This window comes from Gekko japonicus, unplaced genomic scaffold, assembly GCF_001447785.1.
Source record: "Gekko japonicus isolate JY-2015 unplaced genomic scaffold, Gekko_japonicus_V1.1 scaffold908, whole genome shotgun sequence".
NCBI classification, from domain to species: Eukaryota; Metazoa; Chordata; class Lepidosauria; order Squamata; family Gekkonidae; genus Gekko; species Gekko japonicus.
Genome location: NW_015172030.1, coordinates 525,667 through 543,239, shown reverse-complemented (window position 1 = coordinate 543,239; position 17,573 = coordinate 525,667). Strand labels below are relative to the sequence as shown.

The following is a 17,573-nucleotide window of genomic DNA, read 5'->3' as shown; positions in this document are numbered from 1 at the left end:
ATCCCCGTATCCCTATTGGCTGATATCCGCTCGAGGAATCTTAGTTTCTATTGGCTCGAAGGGGTCAGGCGTCACTGCAAGGGCGGAACAAAGAAGTGAAGCCTCTTCCAAGCAGAGACCAATAGCAAACAAGGATGAGGAAAGCGGACCCATTTCCCCGCCCTCTCCCCGCCTCCTGCTATGGGCAATTGCTCGTGCCTTAAGCACGCCCCGAAAGATAGCAATATGATTGGCGAAAAGATGGAGAGAGGCGGGCAGGAGCGGGGAGGAGGAGGGCTTTTATTCGCTGCCAAGCGAGAAAGCGGAAAGCTAGCTGAAGTTGGGAAGGAGGAAGCGGCTGTTGGGGTGAGTCAGTGGCAGCGGGGCAACGGGAGAGGGAGGGGGAAGCTAAGCAGCCCCTCTGGGGGGAAATGTGTGAAATCTTCCCTGTCTATAGAATTTAATCCCGGGTTGTATCACTGATGGGCAGACATAATAATTCTGTGTATTATAAGGAGCCAGAGATGCTAATAATACTATTTAGAATTCTCATTTAATATTTTTATATGTAAATTATAATTGTTATAATATTACTGTATGGAATGGAAGCCATAAATATGAAGGAGGTGAAAAAGAAGAATAACGTATCGGTGATTATTTAAAAAACATCTATGTTACGGTTTCCCCATAGGATCACCAAGTCCACACTGGTCACCAGTAGAGGGGGTAGCATTGCTAGCTCCAGGTTGGGAGATTCCTGGAGATTTGGAGATGGAGCCTGGGGAGGGCAGAGACCTCAGTGGGATGCAACGCCATAAAGTCAACCCTCGAAAGCACCCGTTTTCTCCAGGGGAACTGATCTCTGTAGTCCAGATATGAGTTGTAATTCCAGGGGATCCCCAGGTCCCATCTGGAGGCTGGCACCCCTATTTTCCCACCTAAGAGGGTACACAGCAGTGTTCCCTCTAAGCTGTGGAGTCTTGCGAGCAAAAATTCTACTTTGTGTGCTACTGGCATTAAAGTTGTGAGCGAGCAATTTGGCGGCTGCATACATAGTCTGCTCTGGAGCCATCCTTCCTGAGCAAAGGCAAAAATGTGTGAGCTGGCGGCTAAAAAACTGTGAGCTAGCTCACACTAACTCAGCTTAGAGGGAACACTGGTACACAGTACTCCATAAAAAATAGACCTATAAAAGTATTTAAGCTAAATTATTGGCTGCCCAGACTGTGGAAGATCAGAAGTGCTTTTTAACTTGTTCATTAATGATTTGGTGACGGAAGTAAGCAGTGAAGTGGCTGAGTTTGCAGATGACACTAAATTGTTCAGGGTGGTGAGAACCGGGGAGAATTGTGAGGTGCTCCAGAGGGAATTGTCGAGGCTGGCTGAGTGGGCGTCAGTTCAAAATGGGAAAGTGCAATGTAATGCATATTGAAGCTAAAAATCCTAACTATAAATGCATGTTGACTGGGTCCAAACTGGTAGAGGCTGACCAGGAGCAAGATCTTGCAGTCGTGTGGTAGATAACTCACTGAAAATGTTGACTCAGTGTGTGCCGGCAATAAAAAGGGCAAATGCTTTGCCGGGGATTATTAGGGAGGGAAAGGAAAACAAATCAGTAGAAACTGATGGTGCATGTGGCCGCATCTGAAATACTCTGTACAGTTCTGGTCACTGCACCTCAAAAAAGATATTGTGGTATTCGAAAAAGGGCAACTAAAATGACTAAGGGGGTGGAACACTTTAAGAACATAAGAGATGCCAATGTTGGATCAGGCCAAAGGCCCATCCAGTTCAACACTCTGTATCCCACAGTGGCCAGAAATACCAGTGCCATCAGGAGGTCCACTTTCCCGATGAAGAAAGGTTAAAGAGGTTAGGGCTTTTTAGCTTGGAGAAACGATGACTGAGGGGTGACATGATAGAGGTTTACAAAATTATGCATGGGATAGAGAAGGTAATAAAAGAAGTACTTTTCACACAATACAAGAACTCGTGGGCGCTCAATGAAATTAATGAGCAGTAGGTTTAGAACAGATAAAAGGAAGTACTTTGTCACCCAAAGAGTAATTAACACGTCAAATTCACTGCTGCAGGAAGTGGTTTGTGGCTACAAGCCTAGACAGCTTCAAGTGGGGATTGAAGAAACATTGGGAGCAGAAGTCCATCAGTGGCTGTTAGCCACAAGGTAAAGATAGGAACTTTCCGTCTGGGGCAGTGATGCTCTGTCTTCTTGGTGCTTGAGGGGCAACAGTGGGAGGGGGTGCAGAAGTCCATCAGTGGCTGTTAGCCACAAGGTAAAGATAGGAACTCTCAGTCTGGGGCAGTGATGCTCTGTCCTCTTGGTGCTTGGGGGGCAACAGTGGGAGGGGCTTCTGAAGTTCTGGCCCCACTGGCGAACCTCCTGATGGCACCTGGGACTGGACCCCTGTGTGACACAGAGTGTTGGACTGGATGGGCCATTGGCCTGATCCAACATGGCTTCTGTTTTGTTCTTATGTTCTTAACCACATATGCACTTCCATAAATTTCAACCAGTCCACAAAGATGTTCTAATTAACAAGAGCCAGTGTGGTGTAATGGTTCAATGTCTTGGACTGGGATCGGGGAAACTTGCGTTCAAATCTCCTATTTGCAGTGAAACTTAGTGGCGACCACGCGCCACGTCCAGCCACCCTCTCTCTCAGCTTACATCACAGAGTTGTTGTGAGGATAATACAGGGGAGGAGAGAATAATAAGTGGGTGTAAAACAAGGTTGTGTTGCGACGTCTTCTAATCATCAGGAATGTGATACTCGGAAGATAGTACAAGCATCCGAGTCTTTTCATTAGGCTCGCATTAGGAGAAGACAAGAGTCACTGGGAAAGACAATCACGCTAGGAAACGTTGAAAGCTGCAGGAAAAGGGGAAGACCCAACAGGAGATGGATAGACTCGAATTAAGCCATGGCCCTCAGTTTGCAAGACCTGAACTAGGCTGTTAACGAGAGGACATTTTGGAGGTCATTAATTGATAGCATCGCCATAGGCCAAACCGAGGCTCCTCTCATGATTTATGGAGGCAATTATTGTTGCGTAAAGCTGGCAGCCTTCTCCTCAGGCAAAGGTCTTTCAGGCCATCTACTCTCTAATTCCTTTTAACTAGGGAGGCTGGGGATTAAACCTGGGACGGTCTGCATGCCAAGCCGATGCTCCAAGAGCGGTATATCAAGTCGAAGGATAAATAAATAAATAAATAAAGAGGGAACCACACACCCCAGCCCAAAAAGGGGAAGGAGGAGGAAGAGAGAAAAGATGTGATCGTGATAGAGGAGTCTGCCTGCACTTTAAGAGGGAGACGGGGGTGCTGCAGACCTAACTGGATTATGTAATGATGGGTGCCAATTAAGATCTCTTGTCTGCACCAGAGCCTCCTGAGAAGAGATGAAGCGGCAAATAAGGAGCTTATCCCTTTGAGATATAAACAGCAGTAGTTCATCTGAGGCCTCCCCAGACCAAGCTGGAATGCCCGTGTGGCGGAACAAGGCCTGCTCCGGCCTGCAGGCCCTATTTCACCCTGCCTTCCAAGGTTCCCCCAACACCTGGAGAGGCCTTACTCTCTCTCCAGTAAACCATCGCCAACACCTGACCTTTGTAAGGAACTGCCCACTGGGAGGGTCAGGGCTTTCAGCTTTCTTTCCGAGTTCTGAGGCCTTGCCTCTGTGTCTCCTGCTGCCCAGTGCCTGGTCACCATGGGGACCGTTTACTGCCTTGCGTGCCCTTGGAGGAATAGCCCCTTGCCAATGGCCTTCCTTCCTCCAGCACGCCTATAAAAATAGTGTGTCCAATACGGGGGAGGTCTGTGTGGTTCAGAGAACCACTACCAGCATCAAATGTTATATTTATTTAAAATAAAATGTTCTCAAGTATACTTTTAGCACAGCACCAGCCTGAGCAAGGGATTCAAAAGAAATGGGCAAAACACAATCCTCTGTCCCTCTCTCTATACATGCCCTATCCAATGTTGAAATTGGATCCTACAGTTTAGTAAGTTACAAATCTCTACTGGGTTTCCAGTACCTTGAAGCTTTCTGTTCTCGACCTATTGGCATTTGTCTGAAGGTGGGCTGAGGTAAGTCGGGAAAGCCATGGACTGACTTCCTCCTCCCTGCCTGTTCTCTGCCCGGGGGGGGGGACTTTTAAAACTCAGAGTGAAGGTTTTACTCATTTCAAACCTCCGAAGGAAAAAGGCCTTTCTTCACATTAAGGAAGTTTCCAAAGGAGAGGGCAAGGACCAAGACATCCTGGCTGGAGCCAAATTGAGGAGAACTGTAACGTTCGGTGAGAGGCCGTGGACACTAATCCCTGACAGGAGTAGGGAAACTCAATTCAGTAATTTAACTGTAATTGCAATATCTAATAGTAGATTGAGGGTAGTTTGTGCGGATCACAAAAGCTAAAAAGTCAGGCCGTTCATAGAGAAGGGCAGGATTTCTATGGACTTAATTCAAAAACAAAATTTTACGGCTGTAAATTAAAGGTGGGGAAAAAACCTGAGTGTGCTCAATAAGGCACATAATGTTGAGAGCGGCTGAGAGTCTGTTACAAGGGGGAGATGGGAAACTGGCCTATTTCTGCCCCATAATGCACTGCAATGACAAGGGCTCCCTTGGAGATACCCCAAGGTCCCATAACGTGTAGGATACCTGAGACTTCCCTAGAAGTTTGAAACTCACTGCCCTACACCAAAGAAAGGCTTGAGTTCCTGCTCACAATTTTTCTACTCTTAATCACCTTCCCTTCCCCGGAAAAGGAATACTGACGTTTGCTTACTCTGGCTGACTTTCCTGTTGTCTGTTTCAGAGCTTCATCATGGCTAACGGTGAAGACGGGTGTTGCCTGAAAGACGTGCTGGTCACGTTCCAGTCCTGCCTCAATGACCAGCAAGAAATCTTAATGGATCCTTACGTAGCAGGCTGGAAAGGACTAGTCAGGTACGATCACGTCCTCACTCTCTGTGCCTGTCTACTCAGCAGTAAATCCCACTGTGTTCATTGGGGCTCACTCTAAGATATGCATGCATAGAATTGCAGTGTTCATGAGGGATCTAGTCGCACAATTCTATATGGAGTTACTCTGCTCTAAGTCCACTGATTCTGTGGGTTTAGAGTGGGGCAACTCTGCATAGAATTTGACTGTAGAATTTATATCTTCATTGCTTCCGTGACTCTGCTACCCAAAATGTATTTAATTTATTTATTAAATTAGATTTACTAGGCCACCCTTCCCCAGAAACAGGCTCAGGGCAGCTTACAACAAAACAGTATACAAATCCCCAGGGAGCACTGCGTTCAGGGGCTCAAAACCGGCTGGCCCTTCCAGGCCCCAAAGATGTTCGGTTGGCGGCAGCCAGGGCCTTCTCGGGGGCACCTCCATACTGGTGGAATGAGCTCCCGGGAGAGATCAGGGCCCTGCGGGATCTACTACAGTTCTGCAGGGCTGGTAAAACAGAGCGCTTCCACCAGGCTTTCGACTAGCTAAAGGTAAAGGTTTCCCTCGCTCGAAAGCCAGTCGAATCCAACTCTAGGATGCAGTGCTCATCTCCGTTTCCAAGCCGAAGAGCCAGCGCTGTCCAGAGACATTTCCACGGTCACGTGGCCGGCGTGACTAGAAGTTAAGGCGCACGGAATGCTGTGACCTTCCCACCGAAGCAGTACCTATTTATCTACTTGCAATTGCTTGCTTTCGAACTGCTAGGTTGGCAGGAGCTGGGGCCACAGACGGGAGCTCACGTCGTCGTCGCGCAGCACTAGGGTTTCAAATTGCCTGGGGCGGCGGGGAAACCCCTGCTAATTGGGTTGGTTCCCCGCCAGCCCAAATCGGGCTGCCGGGGGGAACCCCACCCCCAAGAGCTGCACAGCTGAGATATCTCAATTAACAGCTGGATGGGATAGAGGGAGGGGTAGCATGCATCTTTTGGGCAGGATTTTTTCCTACCTTTCGGGCGGGTTTGAGTACGTTTCGGCTGATTTTATTGACTGTTTGTATTTTGTTAGCCATCGGAAGATGTAGAATTTTCCTTTTGTCTGGTTAACTATTGTTAATTGAGGTCACCTCGCCTTTTTCTTTGATAATGGAAGAGTTTTGCCTGATTTGCTGAACTTGGGTGTGGAGCCTGAAGCAGAGCGTCTTGGCGGGGAACCCAAAGCCGCACACAGCCACTCCTCCCCTCCGGATCAAATGGGCGCAGTCTGACAGCCACATCTGTCAGGCGTTCCCGCAGTCATACTCATCCTGTCATAGGACGAGTTGGAGCCAGGTTAAGAAGGCACCACATCACGTGGTGTTTTCAGTTCCCCACACAGTCATTGCACATGATCGGATGTCTGAACGTGGGGGAATGTGCGCAGAATAGATTTGGCAGTATGAACCTGCAGATCTGTTCTGCCACTAGGGAGGCAAGTTTTTAAAAATATTGCCCATGTGCACGCATGCACATGAGCGTGCACATGCGCACTTATGCGTGCGCATGAACTTTGGGGATTTTTTGCAGTGCGGTCCGTGGCTGAGGCGCTGCAATAATGTGTGGATGCTTTACCACAGGGTGTCTCCGTGGGTAACCCACAGCAGGGTGTGCTGTGTGGCTGATATATCCCACAACACTTTAAACCAGTACAATTAGAGGTGGCACCATATTGCGCCAAGCCACCATTGTGACCACAGCCACGGTCTCCCTTACTTGAAATGCCTTAGAACTAAAAGCAATCAAACAAACGGTCCTTAGGCTTAGGGTAGACCATAAAATGGCTAAACAAGATAAAACTCCTTTGCTAAAAGGCCACGTGGCATCCTGCGGCAGAGAATTCTTAAAGCGCAGCCATGCCTGGATCAGACCGGTGAATCACCAGGATTAACAGTGGCTCGCCACAGCAGCCAAGCCTCCCCCTTTTCGCCCCAGGAAGTAGTATTCAGGGATATACTGCTTTTGATCATGGAGGCTCTCTTGAGCTGTCACAGCTAATAGCCATTGGTAAACTCCATGAATTAGGTAATCTCTTTTTTAAAGCTGAGATCCTGTCTCTTGACACAGCCTGTGGCAGTGAGGTCCACAAGTTATTGTCTGAAAAGAAGTGCTCCTTGGTTTATACTTTTTCATGCCCCTCTGATGTTTTTTTCCCCATAAAGTGGAAAGCCCCCAATTTTTTTCCCTTTCGCTAATTAATTCCCCAGTTACGCCCCATGTGAAAAAATACTTCTTTTCATCAGACGTATGCCTACCACTCATCAGTTGTGTTGAATAACTCCGGATCCCAAGACAGAGAGAGATCTAGGAATCCCCCATAATTCTTCACATTTCTGTATCCTCAGGGTGTAGATAGAAGGAAACTCAAGCTCTCAAATATGACTTTTCGTTGCACGCCTCTCTTTTGGCCCGGGACATACAGTCTCCTGTCTTAAACCCTAGGTTCCTCAACATCTTGGGCACCATCTTCTCCTTCGTTTCCAAAGATGCGGTGGCCAAGATCCAGATCATGGAGAACTACCGCAGCAGCGATCAAAAGGACCAATACTCGACGCTTCATTCCATGGTGAAGTACGAACTAGCCAGCAACTTGGTGGATTTGAAAAAGCCCGGAGACCAGCCGCCCTCGGGCTGCCGGACAATCCTGCGTCTTCACCGCGCCCTCCGCTGGCTGCAGCTGTTCTTGGAGGGCCTGCGGACCAGCTCGGAGGACTCCAGCGCGTCGGCCCTGTGTACGGAAGCGTACAATGCCTCCTTGGCCAAGTATCACCCATGGATTATCCGAAAGACGGCCCTCCTGTCTTTCTACGTCCTACCTGCTCGGAACACCTTCCTGGAGCTCATGAACGTGGGCACCCCTGCGGATGCGGTGGCGATGCTGGAAGAGGCTTTGCCCAGCATCGTCAAGGTCTATGACATCACAGAAGCACTGTATGCCCAACACAACCTTCTTGACATCCCATAACCGAGTGGGCTAATAATCTATGCTTTCTTGAGTATCAGTGGTCGGGGTGAGCACAATCACTGGTGCCCGAGTCCGTGCATAAACAGGAGACGTGCTGGTACCAAAATCCATAGCTTCTCACACTCGGCTCTGTCCTAAATCTGGTTTCCTATAGCTGTAAGCTTTCTGTTGTCTGAGTACCTGTTCCGTTTAATTCATCTCCAAAGAAACACGACCAGACTCCTGGCCCTCTTGTGACACAGTCGAAAGCAATCATCTTCTGCTCTTTTTTTTAAATTGCAGAACTACAGACCGGACTTCTCAGGGCATAGATGGCTTCTGGTCTCGGGTTTAAATTGTTTGTGCTCTGTCAATCAAACGCTGTGTAATCGGGGCTTCACCACAGTGAAATCATTGCTTTGCAAAAGTCGGCTCTTTGCAACAAGTTGTTGCATTTTTTTTAGCATGGAAACGGGGGGGGGATGATGGTCAAAGGGGGCTTATGTAATGGCGCGATCGACAAGGCACACGAGGCGGAAGGTCCCACCGAAATTCTGTTGGGCCCTGAGACATACGAAGCTGCGTTACACCCTGGCGGGCCATGAGACTGCTGCACCCCTTACTGTGTGCTCTGCCTGCTGTTGACTCGAGCAAAATCCTTTCCCGGCCCTTTTCGTGCAAGATCCTTTTTAAATTGGAGGTGCCAGGGATTGAATTGGAGACCTTCTGCGTGCCAAGCGGGGTCTCTGAACGATGAAGCTGTTGCTCCTTGCTCCCCACCCCTGGCTGCGCAGAGGGATGTGTCGTTCTGGCTTCAGGCAGACAGTCGCACCCCTAAGCCATTACCGCAAAGGCAGTGTTCTTCTGCAATTTACAGTAAGGTACCCAAGACCTTCGGCATGCGGGATGCTGCTGCTAGGACTATCAGGGGTGTTGGGATACCTACAGAGGGAAAGCAGTGCTGGACGTGCTAGATAACCTCTCTGTAGCACAGATCCGTCTTCATTGGATAATCGCTGGACAGGACACTGGCCGTGGGGGGGTTTGAGGGCCTGACAGGGTTCAGACGAGGCCTTTCTGCCACCCCCTTGCGCAGAGGCGACAGCACATCGGTCCCTGGTTCCAGACAAAGGGCCTGACAATCAATCTTTCAGTGTTATGGATACTAAGAGCAGGGGTCCCAACCCTTTTGGGGCCTGTGGGCTTCTGACAAAAATGGCTGCCGTCAATGCTCCCTGTAAGCTGTGGAGTCCTGTGAGCAAAAATTCTACTTTGTGAGCTCACTGGCATTAAAGTTGTGAGCGAGCGACTTGGCTGCTGCATCAATTAGTTTGCTCTGGAGCCCTCCTTCCTGAGCTGAGACATAAATGTGTGAGCCGGAGGCTAAAAAGCTGTGAGCTAGCTCACACTGACTCAGCTTAGAGGGAACACTGGCTGCCGTAGCTTCCCTTCAGTCACACAGTGAGGGTCCTCGGCCTGTGCTGGCCATCTGCCGCCAATCAAATCTCCAGTGGCCAGTCAGAGGCATTGCTGGGGGAAAGCCCCACCTGGCTCCGCCCACTTCCTTAAAACACTTGGTGGGCGCCAGGAAACGTATCGGTGGGCACCACGTTGGGGACCCCTGGCCTAGAGGGTGTCGGTAATACGAGCTGCCGTTTCTTTAAATGCTACCGACCTGCCTCTGCATAGAACTCGAGGCCGCTGTCGCCCAGTTTGATCAAAACTAACAGGTCTGTGCAGCAGTGCTACGAACTCATTACTAAGAACAATAGCTGCACGGTCAAAACAAAACCAGATTACGAGCTGCTGTTTCTTTAAATGCTACCGACCTGCCTCTGCATAGAACTCAAGGCCGCTGTCGCCCAGTTTGATTAAAACTAACAGGTCTCTGCAGCAGTGCTACGAACTCATTACTGAGAAAAATAGCTGCACGGTCAATACAAAACCAAAAAAACACAGAGCCAAACGGCAGAAAGAAGACTCGAGGGACTAACCTCAGCGTTCAGCGGCCAAATCGGGAACAGGTCCCGTAGCGGCGGCCCTCCTAGTTAGCGGAAACGAATGGAAAGGCACAGTGCCCTCAAAGAACCCACACCTGACTGCTTGAGAATATCTGACGCCTGATGGGCAGTTGTCAGTCTGTGTAAAAGAGCACCGTTCATCGTTTCTGCTGCTTTATCGGCAGCCTTTCTGGTGTTCAGTCTATCTGCTTCCCCCCTCCCCCTTCTGGCTCGTAGCTCTTCTTGCTTATCACCATCCTTGACTCTTCCTTCCTCTGCCTCTACTCTCATTCCTTGTCCGAGGGAGTGGCGCTATCCTGTGCTTGCCTTTTCCTGAATTAGAAGCTGCTTTAAAAAGGTAGTCTTCTTGTTAAAATCATCCAGCTTTTCTATTGCTCAAAGCAGCGAAGAAGGCAACTTTCAAAGTATTTAAGAGTTTTTCTGCCAGAACCTTTCATTCCCCGTAGCCCCAGGTCCAGAAATAGCCACACTTTGTTCCCGTTAAAGTTAGCTGGTCGGACTCGCTGCTAACTTGTCCCCCAGTCGCTGGAACAAAACCGCACAAGCCTGTGCATGTTTACACAGAAGGGACGCCTACTTTATTCAGTGGGGATTACTCCCAGGTAAGCAGGCCCTGAATTGCAATCTGTAAGCATGCCTGACTCTCCCTGGATCAGTGCCCTAGTAGCTACAGCAGGGTCTGTTTGGAGTTCTGCTTATCTGCTATTGAACCATCTTCGCTCTCTCGTACCAAGACTTTTCTGTTAGGAAATGCTTAAAAAATTTTTTAACTATGCTGTAACATTTCAGGATGTTTCTACGCAAGGCTGTTGGTCAGGCCTTTAGACAAGGGGTCCCTAACCTTTGGTGTTTGTGGGCACCTTTGGAATTCTGACAAAGGGCGGTGGGTACAAACACAAAATGGCTGCCGCAGGAGGTGGAGCCAATCACAAAATGGCTGCCGCAGGAGGTGGGGGTAGTCACAAAATGGCTACCGCAGGAGGTGGAGCCAACCACAAAATAACATGGATCCAGGTTATATACAACTCTAATAGGAACGTCAACGTTTCGGGCAGATGGGCTGTTTAACAGGATGCCTTTTAATCTGCATAGCCAAGCGGAAGCCCTGCTGGGAAAAGGTCCCACCTAGCCTCACCCACGTTCTAAAAGCACTTGGGACACCCCAGGAGAGGTGTCGACGAGGGTGGGCGCCACGTTGGGGACCCCTGCTCTAGACAATCTAAGGTGTTCTGTATAAGGGATGTTTTTCACGACGTGTCTGTCGTGCCAGATTCTCTCTTTATTTTCAAGCCAATCAAAGTGTTCACCGTACTGTCACGGGTTTCTGTCTGTCTCATGTCTGTGTAAGCTGTCCACGCTGGAAATATTTGCACTGCAGTCCTGCAGACTGAATGCTTGTACCGGGATTGTATTGAAGATTCTATATCTATCAGTTGGGTTGAAATAAATACTCTCTCTGCACCGGGAGCAGCGTTGTGGATTTTTCAGTGCCGAAAAGCGCAATGGTGGTAGCGAAAAGTTGTCCACTCCACAGTCAAGGCAGGGTCCATAAACAGCTGGGGGGTGACCCTGCCCCAATTGCATGTCCCAATGAAGGGCAGCTACCCCCTCGGAAGCAGATACACACGCTGTCTGCCTCCTGCCCTTAAAAGCTTAAAGGTAAAGGTTCTCTTGCTCAAAAGCCAGTCGAGTCCGACTCTAGGGTTGCCGTGCTCATCTCCGTTTCAAAGCCGAAGAGCCAGCGCTGTCCTAAGACGTTTCCGTGGTCATGTGGCCGGCGTGACTAAACACCAAGGCGCACGGAACGCTGTTCCCTTCCCACCGAAGTGGTACCTATTTCTCTACTTGCAGTTTCTTGCTTTCGAACTGCTAGGTTGGCAGGAGCTGGAACTAGAGACGGGAGCTCACTCCGTCATGCGGCACCCGAGTCTCGAACTGCTGAACTTCCAACCTTCCACAGCCCGCAGTTCAGCGTCTTAACCACTTGAGCCACCGCAGCTCCTCTTAAAAGCTTACACTTATACAAAAGGGATTTCTTGGCAGTAGGACACCCTCTGTGTCTTCCTAGGAGCCCTTCCAGATCTCTGAGACCAGGCCACGTATAGAGAACTTGTAGAAGGGTTGGGACCAGGCCCGTAGCTACAGTGGGGGCATCCTGGGGCTAGGCCCCCTGACTTACTGGCCAGCCCCCCCCCTTCCCATCCAGCCCAGGGCCCCTGAGTGACTGCAGGTGCAGGGAAGGAGCCGGGTATTCCTTTCATTTGATTAGCCAGTGCCCCCTAAGAAATTTAAATGCCCCCCGACTTTAACAATCCTGGCTACAGGCCTGGTTGGGACCAGTGTAAGATTGAAAGGTCCCCTGAATTCATAAGACTACGACTGGGTAAGAAACAGACAACATAGACACTTAGAATGGGACACTCAGGAATCCCTGAAGCTGTAACCGCGTCCCGGGAGACCAAACCATGCTGTAGCAGGGTGCATCAAGAGGCCGGCCCAGAAGAGCAACTCATACAGAGGTTCACCAGCGAAGTCTGCTAGGTGTGGGAGCAAGTATAATGGTGTCCTTGGGGCAGGCGTAACAATGGTTTCATCCCACTCAGTTTGATGTAGTGGTTAAGAGCGGCAGACTCTAATCGGGAGAACCCGGGTTTGATTCCCCACTCCTTCCACGTGCAGCCAGCTGGGTGTCCTTGGGTCAGTCACAAGTTCTCTCGGAGCTCTCTCAGCTCCACCTACCTCACAGGGTATCCCTTGTGGGGAGAGGAAGGGAAAGAGATCGTACGCCACTCTGAGTGAAGGGCGGGATATAAATCTAATCTCCTCCTCTTCTTCTGAGAGGCAGCAGAATCACAGTTGATCGGGATGAGGAGATGCCTGGGATCCATTAGAAGCTTAGCAGCATATCTGAGCCTGAACATATTGAGATCAGCGTCCTATTTGAATGAATTGTGTTATCTTTCATGACTTGTTGTACAGCACTTTAAGAGCAAGAAAGCTTTTGTACCACTCTAATATTCCTGAAGAAGATCCAATGTTGAAACGTTATATAATCCGGAGACGACGTTGATGATGTATCTTTGATTATGTATGTTTGTTCTAGGATTTTCTTATGATTTGTAGGAATTTAGACTGTAATACACAGGAAGCATTTTTTGCAAGTCTTGTTGACTGCTTGATTTGTGGGTCAGACTCTCACGACTGTTTTCCTTATACTTTTTCTCCAGGATGAGGTGGAGCCAGAACAGTAAATCATGCAGATACACAGCGGGCACCGCACTGCTGGTAGAGGTATTCAACCAAACCAGATTGGAGTTTGATTTTCCATGTCCTGAGTTGTTCAGCTCAATAAACTATAGGTCTTTGTTGTGGGCACTTGTGTCTGAGAAAGCGATCTCGCTGAACCAATTTTAACTTCACCCTGCATCAGAGTTCAGCTGTTCAATACAAAAAAACAACAACAACAGAAACCGTAACTGCTTTACCAGAAATTTTGGACTCTGCTCCAGGGTAGCATAAAGGACAGTTGAGATGTAAATGGACATATTTTAATCATTAGAGTGCTCAAATCAGAAAACTGGATGCATGCAACCCTCTAAGTCACACATCTTTAAAACAGACCACCCTAGACAATCACGCTCAGCAAAGCTGAAGGCGGCAGGAAAAGAGGAAGACATAGCATGAGATAAGCTGTCTTCTGCTTTGAGTGAGAAAGATGATGCCTGTCTGTACCTGTGCCGGGTTCCTTCACAAGGCTGATGCATTTCCATTCTGTACGGCTAATTCTGGTGCCTTCCATGGAGACAGATCAAGACGGGTGGCTGTGTTCATCTGTCCGTCTGCAGCAGTAGAAAAGACCAAGAGTCCAGTTAACACCTTAAAAAGGTAAAAGTTCCCTTGCTCGAAAGCCAGTCGAGTCCGACTCTAGGGTTGGTGCTCATCTCAAGCCAGTCGAGTCCGACTAGGGTTGCGGTGCTCATCTCCGTTTCAAAGCCGAAGAGCCAGCGCTGTCCGAAGACGTTTCCATGGTCACGTGGCCGGCATGACTAAACACCAAGGCGCACGGAACGCTGTTACCTTCCCACCGAAGTGGTCCCTATTTATCTACTTGCAATTTCTTGCTTTCGAACTGCTAGGTTGGCAGGAGCTGGAACTAGAGACGGGAGCTCACTCCGCCTTGCGGCACCCGGGTCTCAAACTGCTGAACTACTGACCTCCACAGCCTGCAGTTCAGCATCTTAACCACTTGAGCCACCGCAGCTCCTTAGTTAACACTTTAAAGACTAACAAAATATGCGGCGGGGGAGGAGCTTTCGTGAGTGTCTGAAGAAGTGAGCAGCGACTCGCAGAAGCTCCTCCCCTGCCACAAATCTTGTTCCAATCCAATCCAAATAGCTTTATTGGCATAAAAACAAAAGAAAGGTACAACATGGCAAATTTACAGAGAGTCTTAATTATAAAAACCATCAAACATCGGCTAGAAAAGCTAAGCTTTTGCTCCCTGTTTGTTATGGCAGCCAAGAGGTACCTTGCAACTGAACTTGTAGTATGGGAACATCGGTCAGATAGTAAGAGAGAGACTAACTTCGCCTCGGATAGACCGTGAAAGTTAGACACGGCCCCGGTCACATGGCAAAGTTGCCGCGGGAGAGGCACGGATGGTGGGCGGATTATCCGGGCGCGATCACACCCCAACATCTGGGAAGTGGAGTGCACCCGTGACTTACCGCCGACAATGCGCGTTAAAAAACTAGTACCTCCAAGGTACTAGTAAATGTTTGCCACGGGCTGCCTCCAGACACCCGTGGTGTTATCACGCCGGCCCGTGGCATTCCCCTCCGGTCCCTCATTTACCCACTGGCGCCGAGGGAAGGACCCGTGGTGTGCCGCCGGCGCGTCTGATCATGTAATCGCACATCAAACTGCGGCGGGGCAATTAGCCATGCCTCCCCCCCGCAATATCCGGCCCATGTGACCGGGGCCCACAATAGGTTTAATTCTACAGTCCCACACTTCCCCATAAAAATTCACAATGAAGTAAAACTTGGGCTACCGTTTCTATGTGCCCTCCTTTACATGGACAAAGTCTTTCCTGATAGGGAGTGTTGACAAACCTCCCAGACAATACCGCTGAGGGTAAAACATTGCGTCTTCCTAACATAAAAGAGCGGCGTAACTTGGGTGAGGAAATCTGGGAAAGGTAGGCAGCAGGCCGTCCATAGTCTGGAAAGATACCAAATGCTAAAGGGGAGCAAGTTTTGTTTTCAAGAGAACAGAAAGTCTGTTTCTCAATATCTGGAATCCTCTGTTTCAAAATTCTACATGCCTGCGTTTCACGTAACATGCAGAAGTTGTCCAAAGAGACACCTATAGGGTGCGGTCAGACGGCCTGCCGGGAGCGGTTTAAACTGCTCCGGTTCCAAGTGGACTAATCTGATCCGGGGCAAGCGCGGTCACCCTCACCGCACAACACATCGCTCCCGGGCGTCCACACTAGGCGCGCAGCAGCGTGTGTCGGCGGTTTTAAAAATTATTATTTTACATTTTGCGCATGCGCATAGGCAGCCATCCACAGAATTGAGCTCTTCGCGCAGGCGCAGAACACCCTGTCCTGAAAAGCATGCCCTGAAGGAACACTGCCCTTTAAACTTCTACAGCGAAAAGGGCCTCCGTGAGGTCCCGGACTCGTCCGAAGCCTAAAACGAATCACCTTTTAAAAATTGTTATTAACACCGGGGCGAAGCTTCACCCAATCGCATATCGCTGAGGCTAAAAAAAAAAAAGGCGGGCGAAAAGTGGAAGCCTTGGGCTTCCCAGCGGAAGTGGCTCTACACCGGCAAAGAGCGATCACATGGGGAAAATGCAGCTGGAGCCAGAGCCCTCAGGAAAACACCACTTGGGGACCTAGTAGCAAACTACACTGGTTTAAAGAGTGTTTGGGACGGTTGGCAATGGCTCGGGACAAGAGGCAGATGTTGCCTGTGTGATCGCGCGTAAGTACTCCGTTTCCAACCGGCATCTATACCGGCTCAAATGGCCCATCCGAACGCACCCATAAAGGTAAAGATAAAGGTTCCCTTGCTCGAAAGCCAGTCGAATCCAACTCTAGGGTTGCGGTGCTCATCTCCGTCTCAAAGCCGAAGAGCCAGCGCTGTCCGAAGACATTTCCGTGGTCATGTGGTCGGAATGACTAAACACCAAGGCGCACGGAACACTGTGACCTTCCCACTGAAGTGGTACCTATTTATCTACTTGCAATTTCTTGCTTTCGAACTGCTAGGTTGGCAGGAGCTGGAACTAGAGACGGGAGCTCACTTCGTCATGCGGCACACTTGGGACTCGAACTTCTGAACGAACGACCTTCCACAGCCTGCAGTTCAGCGTCTTAACCACTTGAGCCTTCTGGATCTGACTACACCAGTTGGAAACAAAAGAATCAGCTAGCATCATATGGATATAGCTAGCAGGTTCAGCCCTAAAGTGTAGGCACAGCCAACACTTTAAGGTTAGTAGCCATGCCCTCGTCTCTATCAGATGCATCCCAGTCTCTAAGCACATTGTAGCATAGCTAACACAGTTGGGGACCCCCAAAATACACTGTCAGAATGTTGCCTGGACACAAATCTTGTTAGTCTTTCGGTTGCTGCTGGACTCTTGTGCTTTTCTCCTGCTCCAGACAGACGAACACAGCTGCCCGTCTTGATCTATCAACATGAGATGGATTGACTCAATCAAGGAAGCTGCGGCCTTCGGTTTGCAAGACTTGAGCAAGGCAGTTAATGATAGGATGCTTTGGAGGTCCTTGATTCAGGGGTCGTTTCGTAGAAAAAGAGCTAGGGGAACTCATTAGCATAATTCATTAGCATATGCCACACCCCCTGACATCACCGGAAGTGTGTCATAAGGCCACACCCCCTGACATCACCGGAAGTGTGTCATAAGGCCACACACCCCGCTCCCAACGGTCCCGGCCACCGCCGCTGGCCTTGCAGCTCCACTGCTGAGCCCCATGAGGGGCCCGGCGGTGGACCTGCAAGGCCGGCGGGAGTGCAAGGAAGCCTCGCGAAGGCCCTCCCTGGCCCCAGGCAGGCAGGGGTGGGGAGAGGCAGGGAGGAAGCAACTTACCCTCCCTCTTCTCCTGCCTCCTCCTGGCTGAATGAGGGCCGGAAGCGGGGCAGCCGGAAGCAGGGGGTGGGGCTTCATCATGTGCCCCGCCCCCGTACCTCACCGGGGGGGACTGTGATCCCCCGCGATCCCCCCCCGAAATGACCTCTGCCTTGATTCATAGGGTCACCAGAAGTCGGAAGCAATTTGATGGTACCTAATACACACACACCTCTTTCTGGTCCCCTGTGTGCCAGCAGGCGAGAAAAAGAGTCCACCGTCATGCATTGTGTTGCGCTTAAAGCAAAAAGAACCATCACTATGACCCCGGGCTGGAGAAAGCAAAACCTCTTGCCCTTTCCAAGCCAATGTCAAAAGCGCTCGATGAGGAAACGGCAAAGATTTGGGCCAGCGGTTTGCAAAAGAGCAACCCTGACTAGCCCCATTGGACATTTGCTTAGCATGGATGACTAAGCCTCCCCCCGCAGATGCATGATCCCGCACACAACGTACTTTGCTAAACAAA

General features: G+C 49.7%; 1 protein-coding gene across 1 annotated transcript; it reads left to right on the top strand.

Annotated features, from left to right (window-relative positions):
• Nucleotides 1-310: 310 nt before the first annotated feature.
• CPTP (ceramide-1-phosphate transfer protein) lies at nucleotides 311-9,060 on the top strand. The gene is made up of 3 exons (XM_015420613.1): nucleotides 311-345; nucleotides 4,819-4,949; nucleotides 7,421-9,060. The coding sequence occupies exons 2-3, from the start codon at nucleotides 4,828-4,830 to the stop codon at nucleotides 7,941-7,943; spliced, it is 645 nt and encodes a 214-aa protein (XP_015276099.1). The 5' UTR covers nucleotides 311-345; nucleotides 4,819-4,827; the 3' UTR covers nucleotides 7,944-9,060.
• The last annotated feature ends 8,513 nt before the right edge of the window (nucleotides 9,061-17,573 follow it).